The 27,207-nt window shown below is 42.2% G+C and overlaps 1 protein-coding gene across 5 annotated transcripts in view; it reads left to right on the forward strand.

Annotated features, from left to right (window-relative positions):
- Nucleotides 1-27,207, forward strand: part of TGFBR3 (transforming growth factor beta receptor 3) — a 207,991-nt gene that overhangs the window by 154,880 nt on the left and 25,904 nt on the right. For 4 of the 5 annotated variants that reach the window (XM_006054474.4, XM_006054473.4, XM_025288287.3 and 1 more), the window contains 9 exons: nt 1,563-1,746; nt 6,542-6,710; nt 9,597-9,744; nt 15,634-15,823; nt 17,481-17,812; nt 18,225-18,377; nt 21,256-21,396; nt 21,564-21,722; nt 26,579-26,878. In XM_006054474.4, the coding sequence (XP_006054536.2) occupies nt 1,563-1,746; nt 6,542-6,710; nt 9,597-9,744; nt 15,634-15,823; nt 17,481-17,812; nt 18,225-18,377; nt 21,256-21,396; nt 21,564-21,722; nt 26,579-26,878 (1,776 nt within the window). The remainder of the gene's footprint in view (nt 1-1,562; nt 1,747-6,541; nt 6,711-9,596; nt 9,745-15,633; nt 15,824-17,480; nt 17,813-18,224; nt 18,378-21,255; nt 21,397-21,563; nt 21,723-26,578; nt 26,879-27,207) is intronic. The other variant, XM_025288286.3, reaches the window with a different exon arrangement.

Here is a 27,207-nt window from a genome sequence, read left to right on the forward strand (position 1 = left end):
CTGCATTGGGTCGTAGTTGTGGGAATTGGGATCTTTTGTTGCAGTGCATGGGCTCTCTAGTTGTGGCGCTCGGGCTTAGTTGTTCCACCGCTTGTAGGATCTTAGTTCCCCAATCAGGGATGGAATTCGTGTTCCCTGCACTGCAAGGCAGACTCTTAACCACTGAACCACCAGGGAAATCCCAAAGTTTGTACCTTTTGACCCCTTTCACCCGTCTCACTCATTCCCTATCTCCCACCTCTGGCAACCACCAGTCTGTTCTTAATATCTGTGAATCTGGATTTTTGTTTTGTTTTTAGATTCCACATATAAGTGAGATCATTTGGCATTTGTCTTTCTCCATCTGACTTATTTCACTTAGCATAATGTCCTTGAGGTCCATTCATGTTGTTGCAAATGGCAAGATTTTATTCTTTTTCATGGCTGAAAATATTCCATCGTGTATCTATACCACATCTTTATTCATTCATCGGTGAACATTTAGGCCATTTCCATATCTTGGCTATTGTAAATAATGCTGCAGGGTTCATATATCTTTTCAAGTTAGTGTTTTCATTGTCTTCGGATAAATACCCAGAAGTGGAATTGCTGGATCACATGGTAGTTCTGTTGTTAATGTGAAATTCAGTACAAAACGTTTATAGTTCTGTGGCTTGGGAGGTTTTGAGCCTTTCTGCTCACATTTTGAGGTTCTACCCTGACACTGATAAAATCAGTTGCTGGACAATAAAGATGACATGTGTACTTTCACCAGCAACTGAATTTAATTATAGTGTAGCAGCTAGATGATAATTTCCCCCCTTTGTCTGTGTTAATTATATATACCGTGGTATGCTAGGTCAGCAGTGGTCTAAATACATCCAAGCAAATATTGGGTCTTGCATAAATCATCCCAGACATTTTATGAGGATCAGTCTAATGGCCTCTTGACTTCATTATCTATGGGAATTTGGGGGTCTTACAAAATAAACTGTAATACACATTCATCTCCCTGCGAGGAAAGTAGTGTAAAGTGATAGAAGACTAGCCAGCTCTGGTCGTATTTTATCTCAGTGCTCAAAAGCCAGTAAACCAAAGGGACTCTTGCTGTGTTCCTGCGGTGGTGACTGTTGGCAGAGGCTGCAGCTGTGGAAGACGTGGACATCGAGGTCAAGCCTTTGGAATCACTTACTGATCCATTACAAGTCCATGAAAACACTCACCAAGGCTTCCTATTAGACATGAAACACATTATTTGAAAGGTTGGCCTTCAATTTAGATACCTGGAAAATAGCGCTGAGAAGTCTTATGATTCCTCACAAAGCACTCTGTGGTCTCGTCACAAAGTTCTTTAAAAATTCAAAGGGCCGTCCTGCATTGTTTGCAGTTATGTCTTACCTGGAAGAAGGTAGGCTTGGGATTATTTCTTGAATGAGCTGCTGAAGAAAGCTGTTGCCATTGTGTAAGAAAAGGAAGAGGTTAGATTGACAGATATTTATTAATTGTCTGACAAGAGCGTTTTCTGATAATGATTTAGCTCCAGTGACTGCAGCACATTAAATATGCAACTCTGTTTCTTCTAGGTGTCTGAAGGTTCTCTGGTCCATTTTTCATCAAGAAACTTCTCCTTGTCAGCAGAAACAGAAGAAAGGAGCTTCCCCCATGGAAACGAACATCTGTTAAATTGGGCCCGAAAGGAATATGGAGCGGTCACTTCATTCACTGAACTCAAGATAGCAAGAAACATTTATATTAAAGTGGGGGAAGGTAAATTCTATGTGGTCTCAATTAATGACTGATTTATGACAGTCAGTTGTTTTCTTTTCGGAGACCAGGTGGCTAGGGCAAGGAATCAGAGAATTACAGATTGCTGGAGCTGGCAGGACCTGAGGGATCGCTGGGGCCCGCTCCCTACCACATCCTCTCCTTCCCTTTTTCTTTCTGAGGAGATAGGCCTGGTAATGGGGGAGAAGTGGGGAGTAGCCTGGTTGAGAGAGGAGGAAGTTGTTGTGTAGAATTTAGAAGACACCCAGGCACAGAAGTCAGCGGTGAGTGGAAGCTGACAAGCTGAGGTGTGGGAAAGGAAGGGCTAACTGATGGAGTGCAAGGAGAGTTAGCGTGGTGAGTCAGCAGTTAGAGCTTCCTCGCACCTGTTATTCTGCAAACATTTAAAGCCAGTGTCAGTGTTATGGCCTCGAGACATCAGTTAACTTTTGAACAATAGCAGAGGACAAGTGTTTGAATGTATTTTTAATACGAATGCTTGTTACAAGGACAAATTATTAGAGAAAGGAGCTGTTTAGCCTTGATAAGAAATGGCCTATTTTAATTTCCTTGCCTTGCAGAGGGATATAAATATCTGGTGATTCAATTTTGAAAGCATATTATTTCTCAAATAACTTCTTTATCATTATTTTTAGTTGAGTATGTTTGGAACTCCCAAATAAGTTACTAGAAATAACAACTCTTGTGAACGGGCCCTTGTTACAGTCAGGTGATTGTGTGAAAATGGCGTTTCAGGTCCTCTGGGTCCATCTGCTTTCTTCTGAATTCTATAGCAGTTGTCTCCTCTATCATAGACTCTGTGGAAGCATGAGTGAGTTATTGAATGCTCGTTCCCAGCCCTTTTCCGGATCTGGGATGTTTGATAGATTCAGGACACTGATGTTAAGTGTGTGCTGTGTGCAGAGGCCGTATCAGGGGATTTCTACATGCACCCTCATTTAACCCTGCCAGTAATCCTAGGAGGAAACCATTATTTTGACCATTTTGCAGAGGGGTCAATGGAGGGTTTAAGCTAACTTGCTCAAATCCACATTATTATTAGCAAGTGACAAAACTAGAACTCAAACTCAGGTTTTCTGACCTTTGAGTCTAAGGCTTATTGCCTGATGTTGCATTTTAAGTCTTAGCCCAGTGAGATTGAAGATTGAAGGCAAAAAGAGAATAGAGAAGCAGAGGATACGATGGTTAGATAGTATCACTGACTCAGTAGACATGAATCTGAGCAAACTCTAGGAGATAGGAGGAGCCTGGCATGCTGCAGTCCACGAAGTCACAAGGAGTCAGACATGGCTTAGCGACTGAACAACAACAAACATAAAAGTAGGTTACCTAGATGGAAAGGCTTGTTTAGTTGAATAGAGGGAGGAGGAGTTTAAAGGAGAGCAAGTTTCAAAGACTTGAAGTTTGTTATTAAACTCTCATGGTATTCAGGTCACTAATCATAGAGGTCAAGCCCCATTGGGACAAAACAAACAAAAAATCTCTTTTAATAAAGGTTCTAAGCCCTGACCATGGTCTCTTTTTGAAGCAGAATTTTAGTGCATATTGACTGGATATTGATTACCTCCCTGGAATTTGTTAGAATAAGAACATGTGTTATGGTAACATGTAGAAGGTTGGGCTCTATTCTATTCTCTTAAGAGGGCATGAGCTTCAGTGCACAAGAGTGAAGGGTCCCATGATTTCCCCAAGGCTGCACACTGGATCAGGGAAGAACTTTAAGGACCTTGTGTCCTGCCCAGTAAAAACTTTAATTTCTTGTAAAGACCTTTGGAGATCCTAAAACTTGACTCCAGATACCAGTCAGGTGTAAATCACTGGCCCACACCATGGAGAGGAGCAGCTGGGGAAGTGAGGGTCCTTGGCTAGGTTGGTGGACCACAAGGCGCTGTTGTCTATCACCATGGATTAGACTCTGCTGAGCAGACCTCATCCGCTGGTTTCCCAGAACCTGACCTGTCTCTACCCAGCTGAGTTAGGGATCCTAGGCCATGGGCCTCTTCTTATTCTATACAAAGTGTGGTCCCCACCCCAGCAGCATCCTCATCACCTGGGAGCTTTTAGAAATGCTGGTTCTCGGGCCCATCCCAGACACCTGACTTATAAACTCTGATGGTAGGGTCCAGCCATCTGTGTTTTAGCAGGCACTCTAGAGTGATTCTGCATGCTCAGTCACTCAGTTGTGTCTGACTCTTTACGACCCTATGGATTGAAGCCTGCCAGGCTCCTCTGTCCATGGGATTTTCCCAGCAGAAACACTGGAGTGTTGCAATTTCCTCCTCCAGTGGATCTTCCTGACCCAGGGATCGAACCTCCGTCTCCTGTGTCTCCAGCACTGCAGGTAGATTCTTTACCACTGTACTACCTGGGAAGCCCTTGGTGCTTCTGTTACTTGGTAAAGTTTGAGAACTACTGCTCTGACCTATATGCTTAGAGTGGAAGAACTGAGGGCTTTCGGTTCTTATCCCAGCTGGGCTTATTATCTGCGAGGCTTCAAGCAACATTCTGATTTACCTACCACCAGAACCTCAGTTTCCATAGCAGGAAAATGAGGTCTTTACATTACCCCTCAGGTTCTTCGAGTATGTTATTCTATCTCTCACAGTGTTTTGTCAATCCTTTCCTAAAATACAAATAAGCATGTGACTTCCCCCCTCCCCCACACTTGCCAGGTTTCTACCCGGGGATTCCCCTTTGTGGTTTCCTCTCTGCTTGGCAGTTGGTATAAGTTTTGATGCCAGGCATGCGGAAGGTCATTTGGGGGCAAAAAAAAAAAAAACAAACCACATACATGCATGCACACACAACAAAAAGTGATCAGCTTACTCAACTTAGTGACAATGGCATCTGGGACTTAAGCCCTTAATAGCAGCAACTTTTAAACAATTAAACCTTTCCTGGTGGCTTTGGAGGGTCACAGTGTGGGTGAGCTTTTTGTTCCTTGTCTCAAATCTCACACCAGTATTTGTTAATTCCAAAAACCCACGCCACGTGCCTACTGTGTATGTGCCAGATGCACCCCAGGCTCATCTGTGAACTAGGAATACAGGCCAGAGTCCCAGGAGGGGGTCCTTGTCTCTTGAGTTCCAGACGGGGCTGTCCCTGGCCCATGCCTCCATCCTCTGATGCTTGATGAAGTTTCAGCCTTGCCACCCCGATATCACTTTCTGTCCTGTGATCTGGGGGAGGCGCTCGCAGGGCTACAGCTGCAGGGTGTGCATTCCTCATCTGCTCCTCTGGCAAAACCCTTAGCAGATGTGGAGGGGGTGCTGCTCCAGCAGCCAGAGTCAGCAGAGCCTGGGCCTCTTTAAGGGGGTGTTTAGGGAAGAATACAGAATGCACAGCCAACACTTTCTTGAAGTGAACCTTTAAGCAGGGGCCCCGTGAACTCCCCCGGCCCCCCCTGTTCTAGGGGTGACACTGGGGGATGCCCTGGTGCCTGGAGCCAGAAAGCTACAGTATATGTTGTAGACTTCAGCACAGGGGCGTTGCACAGTTGGGTGGGCAGTATCAACCCAATCTGGGGAACTCCTGGGCTGAGGCCTCACTCCTAAGTGAGACTTGCATATGAATTTGAACCCTGGCATCCTGTCCATTAAATGGAAAAGGCAGAAGTCTGTTTCATTAAAGTGCCAGGTCTCTGATTAATTACCCCTTCTGAAAAAAGCTTGCTGCACCTAGAACTTCCTTGACACCGGTCCCAGCTGTCACACTGCCAGCAGTTTCAAGTTCTGTTTAAACATTTAAACCACTCGATGGAAATCCCATCAGCCATGGTGCTGTGTAAGCAGCATGTGCTCTTGGGGGAGTATCTTAGGACTCTTCGTAAGTGCATCACTTTCTTTGGTAGAGGTGATGAACAGCCCTCAGCACAATGAGATAATGTTTGTGAAGGCACCTTGCAGACTGTAAAGTGCCATATAAACGTGTGCTGTCTGTGTCAAGATTATGAGAAAGAGTCGAAGTCTGCCCTCACTCTAACAGTCTTTAGAGTATAAGTGACTCTGAGGAAGAAATATGGAGGAATGATTAATTCTACAGCATGGGCCAGAGAATTAATTAGGTTTCTGGTTCTTCTATTAATTGAAATAGCAAATATCCAAAGAGGAGCATCCTTGGGGCTAGGATGGATAGGTCATTGGATTCAGTGTTGAGTATGCTGAGTGACATAGCTGTTGGGTTTTTAGGTGGGGGGTGCTTGGTAGGCAGATGGCCGTGCAGGCATGCAGCTCAGGAGCCATGGTCTAGGTACAAGTTGAAGCTGTGGGAGTGATTGAGATCATCTAGGAAGAAGACGAAATAAAAAGAGTTGAGGAAGCAACTGATATTCTTAGCCTTGGTTTATATCAGGATTAACTGTGGAGCTTTTCAAAACGAAAGCCTTCTAGGTCCCACCTTGATCTTCTGAGTCAGACTCTCTGGGGTGGAGTCCAAACAGGTGGCTTCTGATGTGCACTGAAGATTGAGGACCACAGATGTTTAAAGGATGAGCAGAGGAAGAGCCCATGAAAGACTGAAAGACAGGTCAGAGGAAATGGGTGAGGACAAAGCAGAATCAAAGAAAACAGGAAGGGAGAGGATTTAGACTAGAAGAGGCCACTGGAGTTGGTCAGAAGGAGCCCACTGATGACCACAGAGGAAGCACTTTAGGGCAGAAGCTTGAGGTTCCCTGTGTCCTGCACTTGCCCAGGGTCCCTCTTACCTTCTCTCCTTTGAGCCTGGTTACCACATAGCTCATTGTGTGTGTTTCTTTCTTTCTTTCTTTTTTTACTTTCAGATCAAGTGTTCCCTCCCACGTGCAACATAGGGAAGAATTTTCTCTCCCTCAATTATCTTGCTGAGTACCTTCAGCCCAAAGCTGCCGAAGGGTGTGTGATGTCCAGCCAGCCCCAGGATAAGGAAGTACATATCATTGAGTTGATCACCCCCAACTCTAACCCCTACAGGTGAGTGAGTGTAGTGTGTGTGTGTTTTCTGAACCAAGAGATGAAAACAAAGACATGATGTGACTTGACAAAATTCTGACTTGAGGCAGGGAGAGGCTCAGCCCTCCCTCGTGTGAGAGGGAGGGAGCAGCTGATATTCACAGAATCTTTGAAGAAAACAGTAAAGATACCAGTGTCGTATTTTGTTTTCTGATCTCTCTCTAGATTTCATATATCCCAGATGAGTTCTGAAGCATAATCTGAACTTCTTGGTACAATCATCCATTGTTATCTGCAGGAGACTGTTTTCAGATACCCCTCGGATACCAAAATCCATAGATGCTCAAGTCTTTTATAAAAATGGCATCGTATTTGCATATCAACTACACGCATTCTCCTGTATACTTTAAATTGCCTCTAGATTACTTATCATACCTATTATAATGTAAATGCTATCTAATTAGTTGAAAATACAATATTTGTTGTTGTGCAGTCACTCAGTCATCACTGACTCTTTGTGACCATGCATTAAAGCAAACCAGGCTTCCCTGTCCTTCACCATTTCCCAGAGCTTGCTCAAACTCATGTTCTCATGTCCATTGAGTCAGTGATGCCATCTGACCATCTCATCCTCTGTCATCTCCTTCTCCTGCCTTCAATCTTTCCCAATATCAGGTCTTTTCTAGTGTGTCGACTCTTCACATCAGGTGGCCAAAGTATTGGAGTTTCAACTTCAGCATCAGTCCTTCCAATGAATATTCAGTACTGCTTACCTTTAGGATTGACTGGTTTGATCTCCTTGAAGTCCAAGGGACTCTCAAAAGTCTTCTCCAACACCACAGTTCAAAAGCATCAATTCTTCGGCACTCAGCCTTCTTTATGGTCCAACTCTCACATCCATACAAGACTCCTGGAAAGATCACCACTTGCACTATACCAACCTTTGTTGGCAAAGCAATGTCTCTGCTTTTTAATATGCTGTCTAGGATGGTCATAGCTATTCTTCCAAGGAGCAAAGGTCTTTTAATTTCATGGCTGCAGTCACCATCTGCAGTAATTTTGGAACCCAAGAAAATAAAGTCTGTTACTGTTTCCCTTGTTTTCCCATCTATTTGCCATGGAGGTGATGGGACCATATATGCCATGATCTTAGTTTTTTGAATGTTGAGTTTTAAGCCAGGTTTTTCACTCTCCTCTTTCACCTTCATCAAGAGGCTCTTTAGTTCCTCTTCACTTTCTGCCGTAAGTGTGGCGTCATCTGCATATCTGAGGTTATTGATATTTCTCCCAGCAATCTTGATTCCAGCTTGTGCTTCATCCAGTTTGTGCTTATATTAAATACAATATAAATGCTATGTAAATAGTTGCCTGCAAGGAGCAAATTCAAACTTTACTTTTTGGAATTTCCTGGAATTTTTTCCCCCAATGTTTTCCATCTGTGGTTGGTTAAATCTGCAAATGTGGAACCTGGAGACACGGAAGATGGACTGTGCTAGTTTTAGAACAGACACTCTTACTCCATTATTATCACCTATGACTGAGGTTATCCCTGATAAGAAAATTACAAAGTGTGCCTTATTAGCATAGTTATCATTTTAACAATTTTTTTTTTTAAAAACAAATCTGTTTATAGTGTCCTCAGAGCACTTTAGGCACTCATAACTGTTTGAAGCTGTGTGTGACTGTGTATGTGTGAGTGTGTGTGTGTATGTGTGTCAGAGGAGTGGTCCTTCATGGTGACACGTCAGAGAACTATTAGATACTTGCCTTTCTCTCCAACCCTCAGCATCCTGTCCAGGACTGAAAATTTAACTCTCTTTATCAAGAATGATTAGGGAATTTATGTAAGAAAGAAAAGGGAGAAAGTAGGCCTTTCTCCCACTTTCACTTGCATTTCATAGGGACTAGTGAGTAAAACTGTTAATTTATATTATAGAAGGATTTTACAGTTAATATTCTAATCAAACTTTGATTTCAAAAGTGAATAAACTACAGATTGGTTTTTGAAAATGGAAATTTTGTCCCATGTGAAGAATTGTGGAAAATTAAAAGGGAATGGGGATAGAAGTAATGGAAGCATGTATACTTAGGTATTAGCCCTAAGGCTTCATTTGAGTACTATATATCACTCATTTTATGCTTTCCAAGTGTGTAAAACCAAGATGGAAATAAAGACTTTCCTCTAAATCCAGAATGCCAGAGATGTTATTATTTGGTAAGAATTCTCTTTTGTACTGGATTCTTAGAAGTTTGGATTGTGGTCATTAATTTTCCAATAATCACTTGGTTGACCATCTGTTTTTTTTATTTTAATAGCTATCTCCAGAAGTTTGGGGAAGTTTATGCAGATATGATTTTGTAACAAATGTTAATGGCTTAAGCAAACCTTATATAAGTCAAGAAATGCTCTAGCCTTTTGCTTCTTATTTTATTCTGAAGTTTTCTCTTTTTTTTACTTCCTCCCTCTTGCGTCCACCCTGCCACCCTCCACTCGCCAAACTGGCACCCACTCCTGGTTTGAAGGATTTTGAGCATATAACAAATTAGAATGTTACATATCAAAGGTGTTGAGCCTGAAGAAGCAACAATTCTGCTTCAAAAGTAAACTCTGTGGTTTGTTCAAGTCCATTTCAAACAGTGGCCACATGAAATAACCACCTTTTTTTTTTCCCAATAAAGAGAAAAAGTTTAGTGGCTAATTAACCACAGGCGTATTTTTCTATTGTTATGTAAAATCATTTTGTTATGTGTGCACTAAACAATCTGTTTTGCACATGTCATTTGCCTGGGATCCACTCCAGCTTTTTAATCTACTGGCCAGACACTGGAAACATGAAGACTTGGAAGAGGGGAGTTGCAACTTTCTGGCATTTGGGTCCTAACTCTGCCTTTGTTTTCCACTCACAGTGCTTTCCAGGTGGATATCATAATTGACATAAGACCTTCTCGGAAGGATCCTGAGGTTGTCAAAAATCTGATCCTGATCTTGAAATGCAAAAAGTCTGTCAACTGGGTGATCAAATCTTTCGATATTAAGGGAAACCTGAAAGCTATTGTAAGTTGGTTAAGCATGTCTTTGTTTTGATGAATGGCAGTAATTTAAGCTGTGTTTGTATGTGTTATTTTTGTGAAGTTTTTCTCCATTATTTTTCACTTTATAAAATAGGCTGTTCCTTGGCTTCTCCTGTCAAGGACAGGCAGTGTGGTAGTTAAAAAAGGTCTTTGTGGTCAATACAGACCTGGATTCAAGTTCAGACTCTGCCACTTATGAACTGTGACCTTGGGCAAGTCCCTTCACCTCTCTGGATCCCACGAGCCTCATTTGTGAAATTCTTGAAATCTATTAGTGTGCTTTCCAGTCTTCTTGTTGTTGTTGTTGTTTTTTTCCAGTTAATGTCTATTTGTTTTTGTGTTTTTTTGCATCAGTTTATTTATGTATTTTTTACTTTACAGTATTGTATTGGTTTTGCCATACATCAACATGAATTCGCCATGGGTGTTCACGTGCTCCCCATCCTGACCCCCCCCCCCCACCTCCCTCCCTGTACCATCCCTCTGGGTCATCCCAGTGTCGTTGTTTAGTTGCTAAGTCGTATCCTACTCTGCGACCCCTTGGACTGTAGGCTGCCAGGTTCCTCTGTCCCTGGGATTTCCAGCCTTAGTAAATATAAAACAATGAACACAAGCATTTCATGGCTGAGAATCCTGTGGGAGCCTCAGTGTCATGGCTATGAATATCAGCTCTTACTGTAGGGTTGGGTCTTTACAAAAGATGTGGGAAATGAGCTAATTCCAGCTGATTTTTCTTTTCGAGACAAATACTTGGTATTGGCGTGTGTTTTTGCTTGCTCCTAAGGATAAAACCCTGATAAAAGAATTACAGCTGTGCACAGGTTAGTGAGATGATGCTGGAAAAGTATCCCCAGCCTGTTTCCTAAGCATTCTGTTTCATGAAGGAAATATATGTGAGAAGTTTAACTGGGTGGCATGATGGGCAGACAACAACTCATTTCCGGAAAAGTTAAATGTTGAAATTTGGTGGAATACATTTTTTCCAAGTATGTTTAGGGAGATAGCTATTTGACAGAATATTGCAGCAAATTATATTGAAAGTTAAAAAATTCCCTTTCCTCATTTTTAAAAAGATAATTATCTCTTTGGATGCATGCGTGCATGCTAAGTTGCTTCAGCTGTGTCCAACTCTTTGTGACCCTATGGACTGTAGACCACCAGGCCTCTCTGCCCATGGTATTCTCCAAGCAAGAATACTGGAGGGGGTTACCATGCCCTCCTCCAGGGGATCTTCCTGACCCAGGGATCAAACCCTTGTCTCTTACATCTCCTGCATTGGCAGGCAGGTTCTTTACCACTAACGCCACCTGGGAAGCCAATTACATCTTCAGCATCTCTTTTTGTGAGCTTAAATGTTAGTGCATTGTCTTTTAAAAAAAATTATTTTAAGTAAATTTAAAGTAAAAATTTAAAACTGGAAGATACTTACTTTACAATGTTGTGTTGGTTTATGCCATACAACAGCGTGAATCAGCCATCAGTATACCTATATCCCCTCCCCCTTGAGCCTCCCTTCCACTCCACTGTCCCACTCCTCTAGGTCATCACAGATCACTGGGCTGAGCTCCCGGTGTTATACAGAAGCTTGTCACTAGCTGTCTGTCTTACACATTGGTAGTGTATATGTATCAGTGCTACTTTCTCAGTTCACCCCACCTCCTCCTTCCCCTGCTGTACCCACAAGTCTGTTCTGTACATGTGCATCTCTAGTCTGTGCATCTGCATCTGTCCTGTGTGTTGTCTTTTTTAAAAACTGTGGCCAGTTCCTCTTTCAGTGCCTGCACTGAATCAGTTGGAGTGGGATTTATGTTTTCAGTGGGTTCATGTTTTGGGAGAGGGATGCCTTTGGCATTAGTATGATTCATTCATGGCACCTTCTGTGTGACAACACAGTGAACAGAGCCAATAGTCCCCTAGGCAACATCCTGCATAAGCATTTGCCAGAGGCAGTGGGTACAGCCATGAGCACACACATCTTAATTTTAAAGTAATCATTTCTGATTCCTCTGGGGTTTTTTTTGTTTTTGTTTTTGTTTTTTAACTTTTAGGGGATCCCAATAAACCATCATGTGTAGTGGTGATACATCAATTTGGTATTGAGCACAAAGCTCAGTAGTGATTTTCTGAAGTCAGAGCTGTTGTGAATGCTTTCCCTGGCATGGCATGAGCAGTGTTGGTGACCTGGGCTGTTTGCAGCCTTTGCTGCCTGGCATACCAGCCAAATGTTTTTAATTTCAGAATAACAAAAACAGGAAAGGGAATCATGCTTTGAAAGGCAAAAACATACGGTACATTTTAATTCCCTGCTGGAGTTCTTGTGTAAATGTTCTCTTGGCCCTGACCCTTCGATGGCTCTTTCTCTCCCTGAGCATGTGTGCCTGGTCCAGGGCAGTCCTGGAGTTCACTCTGAAGGTCCCCACTTCTCCTATGAATCAGAGAGGCTAGAAAAAGAGATTGTTCATCTCAGTGCAAGATCTGTTTATATTGCTCTCCTTGGCTGTACTCCTGTTCCAGGCCAATTTTGGACAATGCATGACAACATTACTAAACAATTAGGTAATGTTTCATGATGTTCCTTTCTATTCTCCCAATCAGTTTCATGCTTTGTGATTTCTTAACTCCTGTCTCAGATGTGAGTTCTGACTGTGCTGGGAGGGAAAGTTACCTGCTAATAAAAAGGTGGAGTGGAGAGAATGCTGGCTTTGGGGCCAGCCAGGTCTGGATTCAAATCCTATTTCCCATTGCTATGATCCCAGTTGATCCTGGGCAATTTCATTGAACTTTGTGTCTGTTTCCTTACCTGTGAAATGGATACAATGATAATACTCACCTTGAGAGTTCTTGTGAGGTTTAGCAGAGTCCATTCATTCATTCAACAAATATTTGTTAAGTGTGCCCTGGGTATTTCATCTAAAGCAGTCAGCATACTGCCTGCACATGGTGAGTCCTCAGCTACATATACTACTTAACTTCTGTGAGCCTCGGGTTCCTCTTCTCTAGAAAAGAATAGTAACACCTACGCCTTATATTTTGGAGAAGAATTAAATAAGAAAACATATATTAAGCACTTAGCACAGTGCCTGCCATAAAAGATGGTGGTAGGGAGTAGGTTTCTATCTTCCTTCTATTAGCAATTCTTTAAGAGTTTGTAGAGACAATTAACAAAGTGAAGACAATGACAAATGTTTACTAAAGGAATTGTGTGGAACTCGATGGGGAAATTTAAAGAAAAGCACCATTAAACATAGGTGGGGTATGTATATGTGTGTGTGATATGACGTGGGCAGAATGAACCCTCTAAAAGACAGGATGGTCCAAAGAGGCACAGAGGGTTGTGCTGGGCCAGATGGGATTACTACAAGTGTCCACATTACATCATCATGCCCAGCTCTGGCTTTTAATTCGGGGCCCTTATGGACCATGCATAATCACATTTTGGAAAAGACTCCAAAACATAAAATAGATGGAGATAACTTGTTAGAAATTTTCTGTTGTATGATTTCATAGGGCCTCAGGGCTTCAAGTTTGCAAATAGTGAGTTTATTCTTAGAAGAGATATTTTTTAATCCCATTGGGAGTATGGACTACACCCTCTGCCTAACTTTTCCTCCAGCCCCTGCCCTCCCAGATACCAGCAGTTTTGATGCAGGTGTGTGGATGGTGGGGAGAGGGAAAGGTACTCAGACTCTACTTAACTCATTGTCCTTCGTGAAGATATGGCTGGGAAAGATGGCGGTGGTATTTGAGACCTCCTTGAATACTCCCTAATGGAGTAGCTATACCGAGGCCTTGGGAGCCTGGGGACTCCCAGAAATACAGGATAAGGAACCCATTCATTGCTGGGAACCAGCTTGCCTGCCATTGTCCCAAACCTTGCTGCTTTACAAATGCATAGATAGATTTCTAGCCTTGTAAATCCTGAGGTGTAATCAATATGAGTGGTGCTGACAGCTCCTAGTGTTCATGTGGAAAGGTGTAAACAACTCATTCCATATTGCTACAAAAAGAACAGGTGGCAGTTACGGTGACAGTATTCTGGAAATACAGTATTTTCTCAGCTGTCCAACAACATGAAAGACCAGGGCAGATGAGGCCAAGCAGTATTGTTTAGGCCAGTGTTGCAACTCCAGCCAATCAAAACGACAGGCTGCCTTGAAAGCCTGGAAGAAGCTGTGCTGAAAAAACTGCTGTTGACTCAATGAGTAAAAAGGTCTAAGAACTAATTGGATCCTTCTTTACTTCATTTTAGTTTCCTTCCGTCCTCCTCCTCTCCCTCTCCTCTTTCTTCTTTCCCTTTCCCTAAGGAATGTTTTCTGAATCCCAGTAAGAGCAGAATAATCCAAATCTGTGGAACTGAGGTTTTTTTTTTTTTTTCCCTAATGGCTACAGAACTTGGTTACAGCTCTTTCTGGTCCCTTCACGTGCATTATTGTGACTTGCTTCTCTGATGAACACTTCGGGTAGTAGGAAAATATACTGGGTGAGGTTCTTTCAGCTTTGAATTGAAAATGCGTGCCCTCAGCCAGTATCCCACAACCAGAGAGGCCAAGAGAACTCAGAGACTGCGAATCTTCTATGGTTTTATAATGGGAAAGGATTAATATTTAGTCATGTTAAGGGCAAAGAGAATGGGAAACAAATGGGGAATTTAGGAAAAATGCTGCATCTATGCAGAAGAAAATAATTGGGCATGGAAATTAAAGTGATTTTTATACGACATGAAATGGCATAATCCACTTGCTAGAAGGGCCTTCCAGCCCTGTAGGAACAGATGTTGAAAATGTGGTGACTTCCCTTTGGGTGCTCCCTGCCCATCTGAGGAGAGCACTGCAGTGGGACCAAAGTGTAATGTGAAATTTACCTTCCATGTTCTTAGTACTCAGAGTCCTTCAATATTCTTTCCTGGAAAGATTCTTATCACTCAGTTTTAGTTTTTAACTGACTACCAAATGAAAGTTAATTTTAAGAGTTACTTGTATTATGGGATAAAAGTATTGGTACTTAGAGGCATGGTGACTTAATTTAATATTTTAGACCATAAAATCTAACCATATTCCATTAATAGAACTGGCAAGTGTCTGTAGTTACAGGATTGCTAAATTGATCATAAGTTATAAGTGAAATATCGACATTGGTTGTTTCACCTTGTGTCATTCATAGTTTGCAAAGAGGATAGTCTCCACAGTGAAGTAACTAGGCTGTGCCTTCTTTCATTTAACTCTAGGATATAGGAATTAGGGGGTTCCTTGGTGGCTCAGCAGTAAAGAACGTACCTGCCAATGCAGGAGATGCAGGTTCGATCCCTGGGTGGGGGAGATCCCCTGGAGAAGGAAATAGCAACCCACTTCAGTATTCTTGCTAGGAAAATCCCTTGGACAGAGGAGCCTGGCGGGTATTGCAAAAGGGTTGGATGCGACATAGCATCAACATAGAAATAACAACAACAACATAGAAAGCAGAACACAGGCATGTTCGGATAATATAGAATACACATTTCTGAATACTGTATATATAATTTTAAATAAAAATAATAAAAGTTTTGTATCATATTTGATGTGTGTGTTAATAATTTAAACATTAACTCTAGTGATGTGCTAATCATGCTTATGATAATTAGATTATCCACTAATGACAAAAATGATTGTTATTTGTATCAACATAAGCAACCCAAACAATGTGACCAGTCAGCATGAATAGATATTTCTTTAATCTTCTGTTACAAGTTTTCACATCAGTATTCTCAGCCCAAGGAAAGTAGAGATCAAAAGAATAAATAGTTTGCTCATACACAATAGAGAATCTATTTGTTTCAGGTATTAAGGCACTGTTTAATTTTATAGACTCATGAGTGAAATTTTATTATTATCTTCAGGCTCCTAATAGTATTGGCTTTGGGAAAGAAAGTGAAAGATCTATGATAATGACCAAATCAAAAAGAGATGACATTCCTTCAACCCAGGAGAGTCTGGTCAAGTGGGCTTTGGACAATGGCTATAGTCCAGTAACATCATACACGGTGGCTCCTATGGCTAATAGATTCCATCTTCGGCTTGAAAGCAATGGTAAGTATGATTTTTTTGTTATTGTTTGTATAAAAAATACCTCCCCCCCCCAAATGTGCTTTCCAATGAGGAACTTTCATTTCAACTCATATGGTGCTGTTTTTCTGTTGCAAATTTTGACAATTCATTTGACTTCTTTTTACTGTAAAGCTTAAAGTTATGTAGAATTGTGCTAGAATATTTTGGGGAAACTACCTTGAATACAGACTTTTTACTAACATAGAGTCAATTGCGTATTGGAAAACTTTGTTATAGATCACTTTCTCTCTGCATATATTAAGGATAAATTAGTCTGGGTTCTTTTCTCAGAGGAGCCTAGTGATCACTTTGGGCTGAGATACAGACGGGTTGGGACAGCAGGAGAGAAGTCCTAGGTCAGGCCAGATCTCATAGGGAGTCACGAGGACTCACACTTGTGCTTTCTCATCCTCACCCAGAGGGAATATAGGCGTTATTACCCCACTTAGATGGAGGAGAAAGCAGAGGCTTAATAAGTTCTTTGAGGTTCTCCAGAGTCTTATAGCTACTAAGACTCAAACCCCAGGTTTTCTGATCCCTAGATCTCTTGCTCATTGCATGGTACTACAACTGAGTGCAGGGTTGGTAGAATGAAGGTTGGGAGTCCGGGTTCAAGTCCCAGCCCTGATATTTGATCACTGTTTTTGGAAGTTGCTTAACTTCTGAGCCTCTGATTCCTCCTCAGCCATATGGGGAAAACAGTAGGACCCATCTCACAGGGTGGTTGTGAAGGTTTTTTGTTAACAAATTAAAAACCTCCAAACCTCTTACTTCTTTTGGACCCATACAACTAACTGTGCCATCCTTTAGAAAACATGGTATTGAAGGAGAGCTAACGTCTACTGTCATCGTCTTTTCCAACTCCCATTGCAGGATGGATTAACCTCAAGTATATATCAGTTGACTTTGAGGGGATAATTGAAGCTAAGCAGCTTTTTCTTTTTGTTGGGGGACTAGGTTCTAAAAGGCCAGGGTACCTAGATATCTGTTAGAATTTAGCAGTGAAATAGGAGGTAGCAAAATAATTTCAAAATAGAAGTATTGTTTCAAGAAATCTTTAGAGACTGTCCTAAAGAATCTCTAGATTCAAGGAAAGTATTTCATTGGCATTTGAATGGAATAATATCATCCCACATAACTTACTTAAATAGTAGATTTTTTTATAGCTTGAAGGGCCTTAGAAATCATCTAATCCAGCAGTTTTTAATCTTGGCTGCACATTGGAGTCACATGGGGAGCTTTAAAACATAATGATTTAAAGAGAGTTCAGTTGTTAATTGGGCTGGGGTACAGCCTGAGCATAGGGATGCTTTTTTTTTAAGCTCCCAGAGTGATTTCAGTGTGTAGCCAAAGTTGAGAACCACTGATCTAATTCAACCTCTTATTTTAAAAAAATTGGGAAACCAGAGCACAGAGAAGTAAGCTACTTACCCAAAGCTGCCAGACCAGTTAGAAAGAACATCAGGACTAGAATTCAGGCTTCGAGACAGACTTCACATCTCCTTTATACATTGCTCATTAGGGATAATTTTACATATGCCCATTCTTTGCTCATTCCTCCTGTTCTCAGCTCTCATGATAATGATTGTGACCTGGCATCAAACACTGATGATGTTCTGCCTTCTTCTCTTACCATCAGAAGAGATGAGAGATGAGGAGGTCCATACCATCCCTCCTGAGCTACGGATCCTGCTGGGCCCTGGCACTCTGCCTGCCCTGGACAACCCACCCATTCGGGGAGGGGGAAGCCGAAATGGAGGTTTCCCTTTTCCCTTCCCCGACATCTCCAGGAGAGGCCAGAAGGAAGGGGGAGAAGATGGGATCCCTCGGCCAAAGGACCCTGTCATCCCTGGCATCCTGTTCCCTGATCCCAGAGAGCCAGAGGAGGTGCAGGGCAGCACAGATGTTGCCCTGTCCGTCAAGTGTGACAATGAGAAGATGACTGTGGCTGTAGACAAAGATTCTTTTCAGGTTGGTGCAGCTTCTTAAAGGAGAGAATGGGAGGTTACCTCCCTGTCCCTCTCACCTCAGTCTGTGTGAGTTATTTCCAGCTCTTTCACTTTTGAACTCTGGAGATTTGATACTGTTTTCTCAGTTGGATGGGCTCACTTCCCCTTGGCTGTGAGTCTCACCCGGTTCCTGTTGTTCTCAATGAGGGGGGGTTCCAGATCCTTGTGTGTCAATATTTTGCTATTGAATTTCCAAGGCCAACAAACACAAATCTGGGGCTGTTGAGAGATGGTAGGCTGAAAGGAGGCAAGGGGGGAGAGGGAGTGCAGGCTTCCAGTGACCTTTATTTGGAAGACCAGGCAAAATGTGTTAACTGCATGCTGTAGAATGGCCTGTGGGCCCCTCTTTATGTCTTTGGTGGTGGTTGTTTCAGGCCAGCGGCTACTCTGGGATGGAGCTCACCTTGTTGGATCCCACCTGCAAGGCCAAGACAAATGACACCCACTTCATTTTGGAGTCTCCCCTGAATGGCTGCGGGACTCGGCTCCGGCGAGCAGCCCCTGGTGGTGTGGTTTACTACAACTCCGTGAGTGTTCTCCGGGACAAGGCTTTCCCTTTGCCTGAGCCTTGCTGGGTGTTACCTTAAAATTAGTCTTAAAGATTTCTATGAAAGTGAGGAGGGCCATGTACCCCAGACTTGAATGAAGCCCAGTGTTGGTTCTCAACAAAACGGGATGTACTCTGACCCTGAACACTTTTGTTTTGTTGGTGAGTGTGTGGGAGTTGGGAGGCCCTGTTTTCTCGGCTGGAACATTTGTGATGATCTTTCCCACCCTTCCTTCCATCTCCTGGTGGCAAAGCGTTCACTGGCAAGGTGATTATGGCTTTTTCTGGCTAAGCTGCAGGCTCAGATGGCCTGGTTCACATGAGGACAAACTCCAAGGCTATGAATGAGCACCTCTGTACAACTGAGCTAACCAGATCCATGGTTCATGTGAGATCCATGGCCTCATCTGAGGCATGTCTAGAAGTAGGAGAACTTTTCCCTCCCTCATGAACAAAAGAACCAAAAGAGAGAAGTCTGAAAAGGTCCTTTGAGAAATTATTAAATCTCTCTCCATCCTTAGGAAAGACCCTAAATTGAAGAACATCTCCTACTTTGGAAGTTACCCAGATTCCCCAATGACAGTCACTGCAGTAGCTGCCCTTCACTTTCCAGACATCACTCTTGGAAGTTCACCTTAATCTTTTCAGATTAAATCTGTTTGTGTAGAGGTGGACACTACACAGTGAATGTTACAAGAATTTGAACATGAAATTTCAAAAGGACTTTAAAGTGATAATTTTGCAATTTGAGTTGTACTTTTGATGATAGAAACAGGGCTCCAAGATCCCCGTGTCCAGCTTTGACGCGCATGTGTGTGTCTGTGCGCAGGGCCTACCCAGCTTCGGCATGGGCTGGGGAGGCCCCGACGACTCTGTTTATTCCACTGCTGGTCCACAGATAGGACCCAGCCAGGGAAGAGACTGGCTTTCTGGTCAGCATGGCTCATGTAGGGACTGACTCTCCTGTGAGCCAAGTTTATTGTTCCTCAGACAATTTTAGAATGTTTGAGCTGGAAAGAACCCTAAGATGATCTCATTCAGCGTCCTCATTTCACAGGTGAGGAAATTGAACTCCAGGGAGTTACGAGACTTGTTTGGATTTGAGAGACGAGTTAGTGGTAGAGCCAGGACTGAATCCAGCTTCCCAACCTCTCATCCACTGATCTTCCCCCAGCCCTAGGCTGGAGCAGCTACTCCGCTTTGTTACTGAAATTATTTATTAACCTTTGACTTCTATGATGAACACTCTTCTGCCAATTCCAACACTCATTTTCTTGCAATTATCCAGTTTTTCCTGATGTAATGAGTGTCATATATTACTGGTATACGTGATTTTGGAATTTTAAACTCTTTTAAAAATATTTCTATATATTTTTGGCTGTGCTGGGTCTTTGTTGCTGTGCGGGCTTTCTCTAGCTGCAGTGCACAGGCTTCTCATTGCAGGGCGTCTCTTGCTGCAGAACACGGGCTCTAGGGCACGTGGGTTTCAGCAGTTGCAGCATGTGGGCTCGGTAGTTGCAGCTCCCAGCTCTAGAGCACGGGCTCAGTAGTTATGGCTCACAGGTTTGGTTGCTCTGAGGCAAGCAGGATCTTCCCAGATCAGGGATCAAACCTATGTCTCCTACATTGGCAGGTGGATTCTTTACCACTGAGACACCAGGGAAGCCCTGGAATTTTAAACTTTGATTTGAATTAATGCCAATAAGAGGCCATAATAACTGGTTAAGTTAAAAAAAAAAAAGTGCCGTCTACCTCAGGAGAGAAAAGTATATTTCTTCTTCTTCCTTTAAAAAAAAAAATTATGATAGGGTAAGAAATAACCTAACTTGCTTCAGTGGCATCACTAATTTCTTTGAGGACCTGGGAAAGAATAGAGAGGCAGTTTTCCTTCATTTCTTTCCCATTCTGCTCTCCTCTCATGGATATTTTAACCATTTCTTCCAGTTATAATTGTTTGTAGTAGTTTTCAGACTTAATATCTATTTTCATTTTACAACATATTCAAAATCTAAGGAGGTGGAGCATAAAATCAAACAAAAATTATAACTATCCCATGTATGCAAATAAATGAGGAGTTAAGGAGTCCTAATCCCTGGGTGAATTTTTTCATCTTACATAGAACTAACCTTCTACCAGTGTTAAGATAGGTTTTTATGGCATAGAACTTGTTGTTCTTTCCTGCATCTCTACCTCATACAGGAGATAGTGGGGGAGATGGACGCATATAGGAGAAGGGTGAGGAGACAATGGTTCAATAGTGAACAGCAGGTTCTTGGCTTCTGACTCAAACCAAACTTTACCAAATCTTTTCTTTTTTTTTTTTGGCTGTGTGGGACCTTGGCATGCAAATTCTTAGTTGCAGCATGTGGAATATGGTTCCCTGACCAGGGATGAAACACAGGCCCCTTGCATTGGGAGCTCAGTCTTAAGCCACTGGACCACCAGGGAAGTCCCTATCAAATCTTGACAGACACAACTTACAAGAACTCCTTGGATTAGCCAAATCAGTGTTTCTTAGAGTTTTCAGTATAAAGGCCCCTAAGGAGAAACTCCCCCACCCCCTAGAGTACAGGTGGGTCTGTTGAAAACCCCACCCAACCCCATTTCAGTGTCTGGTGTTTTCACACTATTTGAAATACATATTTTATTTTAAATCTTAATTTATTATGCATTGGGCTTCTTCTTTTTTCATTTCTTTGAGGATAAAATCCTAAAAAAAAAAAACTTGGAGGTTTTTTTTTTAATTAAGTCAGATTTTCAGTTCACCTCAGAATTTATTACACGGGTGTTTATGTGAGGTGGAACCAAAGGTATGTGATTGGGTGTTTTCATAACACTGTGCTTTCCTTGCCTTTTAGATTGTGATTCAGATTCCACCCTCTGGGGATAGTAGTGGCTGGCCAGATGGTTATGAAGATTTAGAGTCTGGTGATAATGGATTTCCAGGAGACATGGATGAAGGGGACACTTCCTTCTTCAGCCGACTTGAAATTGTGGTGGTATGTATTTGTTTGTAGGAGGTAGTTTGTAGAGAATGTTGTCTTTTTGGTTGGCTTTAGTCGGGAACCATTGGAAAATAAAATCAGATGTTAAAGGCTAAAGCTTCTAAAGCTACAAGCTTCATTTGACTGTGATTTATTTCCATCTGTTTTCTTCTTTTCTCCAGTTTAATTGTAGCCTGCGACAGGTAGGGAATCCCCGTAGCTTCCAGGACGAACCCAACAGGAACGTCACCTTCAACATGGAGCTGTACAACACTGACCTCTTTCTCGTGCCCTCCCAGGGGGTCTTCTCTGTGGCAGAGAACGGACACGTTTATGTTGAGGTGAGACCCGTATGTTAGCCTTGGGCTGTTAGGTTAGCGGAGATTCTTAGTGGCTCCTGAGCATGAGTGAAAACCCCTGGGGGCAGACGTTTTCCTGCCTTCCTCAGCCTTGACCAGCTCTGGATGAAGGCTTCACTCAAAAGACGCTTCCACATTGGTTTCTGACCAAAGCAGGAATTTCAGGATTCATTGCATTATGCTAAATGGAGAGAGCATTTTATAGATGAATGGATGAAATGTTTTGTTTTTTTTAATCAGGGGCATAAATTCTAATAAAGCCTTGTCCTTACTTTGTCCTTTGTATTTTTGCCAAGGGCATTTGTTCAGTAGTTGCAGTATCAGAGTTAACAAGGGAATATTTCAAACCCCCTCAGAGACTATCTTTTAAACTGTGCATACTTTTGAGTGAAATACTGTATGTTACTATAGCTCATGAAAATTGGTTTTTTTCCTAGATCATTATCTAAATGTATCTATGGCGGTGGTTTGGTGGTTTCATCACTAAGTCCAGTCCGACTCTTGCGACCCCATGGACTGTAGCCTGCTAGGCTCCTCTGTCCATGGCATTCTCCAGGCAAGAATACTGGAATGGATTGCCATTTCCTTCTCCAGGGGATCTTCCCGACCAAGGGATCGAACCTAGATCTCCTGCGTTGCAGGCAGATTCTTTACCAACTGAGCTATGAGGGAAGCCCCAATGTATCTATAAATTTATTAAAATTATTTCCTGTGTATAACAGTAATAACCACACATAATGTAAATCTGTGGAGTGACTACAGAACTATTAGGTAGTGGTGGTAATAATGAAATAACAACAGCTAAAGTTTATTGTAGATTTATTTTGTGCCAAGCTCAGTTATAAGTTCTCAGTTATAAGAACTCGTATTCTTCTGAGCAGTTCTATGACACAGGACTGTTAATATCCCCATTTTGTGGATGAGGAAATTGAGGCCCAAATTTGTCTAAGGTCACACAATTAGTACCTAGTTGAGTTCAGCGTCAGGGTTCATACTCAGTCCATCTGGCTCCAGAGACCACACTGTTGTCCACAGGATGCCATCATTTATCCTCAAAGTGCCATTTTCAAGGGGGAGAAAATGTAACCTCTTTGCAGTGCCAATACCCAAGTCCACAGACTGGATTCTAGAGAAGATAATTATGCTCATGGCCCCAGAATGTCTGCTGGTCTTACAGGAAAGTCATCCTCTATCGAGCTGGTTTTGGTGCTAGGATGCAGGCTGGTGTTCTCCACTATGGGAGGAGGGAGAAGCTTAAGGGGCCAAAATGGGATACTTCCATATATTAAAAATGACTTCAGTACACATATTTCTATTTAAGAAAGACAAATAACTCACATTTGTACTGATTCTGGGACAGAGCCCACAGGCTCTAGACATTTTCTTGGATCATCTCCTGCTTTCTGATTTCCCTCTTCTGAGAGATCTTCTCTTTCATTGGGTACTCCTTTTTCTGTTAGGGAAGATGTACTGCTTTCTATGTGCTGTCCCTGATCAGAGCTCTCTCCTAATCCAACACTGGTGTTTTCTTCTTGCTCTTCCGGCTGCTCCATCCACATGTGTGGTTGGTCAGTGATGCACTATTGTACTATAGGTTTTAGGGGCGCTGCTTAACTGCAGTTTGCTCTTTTCCAGATGTGTTCCTGGCTTTGCCAATTTGTGGCTTTGCTGCCTTAAATCTTCCTCATACATCCAACTCTGGATGTTTTGGGTTTTCTCCCTCCTCCCCAACTGCCTCCCCCAACCCCCAGTGCTGGCTTATTTGAAATATATTTTCTTTTTCATTCTTATTCTCCCATTTGTAGATTATGTTGTTCATAATTGAATTGAATCAAAGACATTGTGAAAGTGATGGAAAAAAACAAACCAAGTCTTTTTGCTATGCCATTTTAAACATCATTAAAATGATAGGTGAAAGTCGCTCAGTCGTGTCCAACTCTTTGCGACCCCATGGACTATACAGTCCATGGAATTCTCCAGGCCAGAATACTGGAGTGGGTAGCTGTTTCCTTTCCAGGAGATCTTCCTAGGTCTCCCACATTGCAGGCAGATTCTCCACCAGCTGAGCCACCAGGGCAAATACGTAATAATACACTGAAGAGAATTTGGGGAAGGGGGAACTGTTATAAACTACTTTATTTTAAAATTGTTTTAAACCACATATTTTAAAATATGAGAGAGAATTGGTATATATTTTGCTAAATAGGATAGTAGCCATGCCTAGTCTTTTTTGTCTCATTTTGGACTCCACCGCTGATAAGAAAATGTTTTATTTGGGGAAAGTAAGTAAAACTTAATCATTGACTTGGTCTAAAGAGCTATTTCCATGTTTCCTCTTGTGGCCATTCTTATCACATTGCCTCTCAGAATCTCCTGTTTCCTCTAGATCATGATCTCTTCCTTTAATCCAAGACATTACCAGTTTTGCCACTTGGTCTTTGGTCATCTTTGGGTGATAGTTGGTCACACAGTTGGCACATTTTCTTTTAGTTCATTTGTCTTGGGAAATTAAAAATATAAGTCTATATGTTGTTTTTGTTGTTCAGTCGATAAGTCATGTCCCACTCTTTGCAACCTCATGAACTGCAGCACACCAGGCTTCTCTGTCCATCACTATCTCCCTGAGTTTCCTCAAACTTACGTTCATTGAGTCAGTGATGCCAGCCAACCATCTCATCCTCTGTTGCCAGCCAACCATCTCATCCTCTGTTGCCCCCTTCTCCTCTTGCCCTCGATCTTTCCCAGCATCAGGGGCTTTTCCAGTGAGTCAGCTCCTCTCATCAGGTGGCCAAAGTACTGGAGCTTCAGCTTCAGCATCAGTCCTGCCAATGAATATTCAGGGTTGATGTCTAATATAACCCCCCAAATGTAAATGTAGATTAGTACTGCTAGTATTAGCTGGCATTTCCTAACTATCCGAGAGCTGTGTGGTGTGCATATAATTTTGACTTTACAGATTGTCACAGTTGCTGTATCTAGTCAGTGTCAGTGCCCTCATTCTGTGGGGGCAGAAACCAAGGGTCAGCGCTCATGGCGAGTGAGCAGCAGAGTCCTGCCACTGCTCACTTCCAGTCCATTTCAGAGTAAAAGACTTATTGACAATAGTCTTTTTTTCCTCTCAAACAATTTTTTGGAGTACCTTAGCTATTCTGCCATTGCAGATCACTGATCATTGAGATTAGAGAAAAGGTTTGTATTTCTTCTATCACACGTTTTTGCATCGTGGGTTCTGAGTTCATGTTAAAGGGCACTTATGAGTAAATAGAGTATATGTAGTTTGCCATTTTTCCAAGATTAAATATCTCATTTTTCAGAAATACTGTAAAAATAATGAATTGTGAATATTTTCAGACTTCTAAATACTACTTCCTGGAAAGATGTCTTACTAAGCACCCTCCCTGACCACATCATGGGCAGCTTGAACTGACCCTGTAGCTGTAGTGAAATAGTGAAGAGAAAATGGACTTGGGTTCAGAAGACCTGGGCTCAAGCCTTGGTTTTCCCCAGTATTTGCTAGCTATGATTTTGAACAAGTTATCCTGTGTGTTCCGTTTTCCCTCCATTTATAAAATGAAGATGAAAATACTTATAAGATTGTTCTCAGGTATTAAGCTTTAAGGCACAGCAAAATGTCATTCTCATCTTCATCATCTTCACTGTTGAGTGTCTTGCAGTTAACCACATAGGGACCTTTCAAAATAGTGCTGTGGGCTAAAAGCCCCATGTGATGTCAGGGATTTCCCGTGGGTATCTCAGAATGCAAAGTGTGTTTATAGCTTCATGCCTTTGAAAGGATTCTGGGGCTATTGGCTTATGGTTAAGGACCAACTTTATTTCTAAAGTGTTTAAGTTTATTTTGATTCTTAGTTTAGTCAAGGAATGAGGCAATAGTGGGGAGAGGCAGTTCACACAGTTATCCATGTGTCACCAGATGGAGAATCCAGTCTGGTTTGGAGATTTTAGCTGAGTTCAGGATGGTTGAGATTTGAATTCTGTTTACACTTGGCCACACACTACTTCCTGTTTCTAAAGAAAAGAACCTTAACAAGGTTTGGACATAGCCCATACAAATGTTTTGTAAGAGGTAAGTGTAAATGAGTCGGAAACGTTTCCAGATTAGATTTCCCTTAAAATACCCTTGGGCTTAAAGAGTGAAGGGAGAGTCCTTGGCAAGGTCTGGTTTGGACCTCTGAAGAGCTGGGACACTTTGCCAGGCCCGTGATCGCCACCAGATTGCACCATGCCCAACATCCAGCCCCAGAAGCCAGCTCTGGCTGCTCACCGTGAAGCAGGACTTTAGATGAATCAGTAACTTCACTGCAGTGTTTAGGCTCCTTCTGACTTGCTGCAGTTTAGAAGTTTGGTCTTCCCTGCCTGGTTTAAGTACATCTAGCTCTGTCCTTTATTTTTTGAGTAATTTTTAAGAGAGGTTGCCTCCCAAGTGATAACACTATTATGACATTAGGGTTTTTACCTGTTGGTGTTCTATTTATTTTGGAAAGTCTACTCTAGGTGCATGATGTACTTTTATTTTTATTTCCCAGAGGACTTATAGGAAGTCAAAAAGACTTATTTATCTTGTATTAGAATCTTAGAATGCAGGCTGGCACTTAAACTAAATAATTCACTGTCATCATCCATACCAAATTTAAATGGAAAATATCTCTTTTTTCCATGAGTGTGTCACTTTTGTGATTAGAAAGAAGACTATACAGGTGTGCTACACAGATCACGCCATGTCTCTCGTCAGAAGGGCCACGTTGGTGTGTTGTCCTTGTGCCTACAGTGAGCGTGAAATGCTAACTCACGTCTGAATTGAGCTTTCTGTTCTGTTGTAGGTGTCTGTTACCAAGGCTGACCAAGAACTGGGATTTGCCATCCAAACGTGCTTTATCTCTCCGTATTCAAACCCTGATAGGATGTCTGATTATACTATCATTGAGAACATTTGTCCTAAAGATGAATCTGTGAAATTCTACAATCCCAAGAGAGTGCACTTTCCTATCCCACAAGCCGAGATAGATAAGAAACGGTTCAGCTTTGTTTTTAAGCCTGTCTTCAATACCTCCCTGCTCTTTCTCCAGTGTGAGCTCACGCTGTGTACCAAAAAGGAAAAGGACCCCCAGAAGCTACCCAAGGTTAGTGGGCCTTCATCTATTTTCTCCTGTTATTTTGACATCTTTAGGTGAGGCAGTGACCTACCAGAAAGGTGTAATCACAGCTTGCTGCAGGTTGAGGTTTTTGGTTTGGGGACTGCCCAGTCAAAGTCATAAAGTTCCTGTTAGCAGGGAACTGTGAGTTTTATGGAGTCTTGGAGACTGAGTCCTGACCGTATGCTTTTTTTTTTTTTTCCATGCATGCTATTCAGTAGTATCTTATGAACGATAAATCAAGACTGTTTTCCATTGAAGGAGAGGTCTGGCTTTATCTTTGCTATTCTAATAGTACACAGTGCCAAGAGTACAGA

This window comes from Bubalus bubalis, chromosome 6 (assembly GCF_019923935.1).
Source record: "Bubalus bubalis isolate 160015118507 breed Murrah chromosome 6, NDDB_SH_1, whole genome shotgun sequence".
NCBI classification, from domain to species: Eukaryota; Metazoa; Chordata; class Mammalia; order Artiodactyla; family Bovidae; genus Bubalus; species Bubalus bubalis.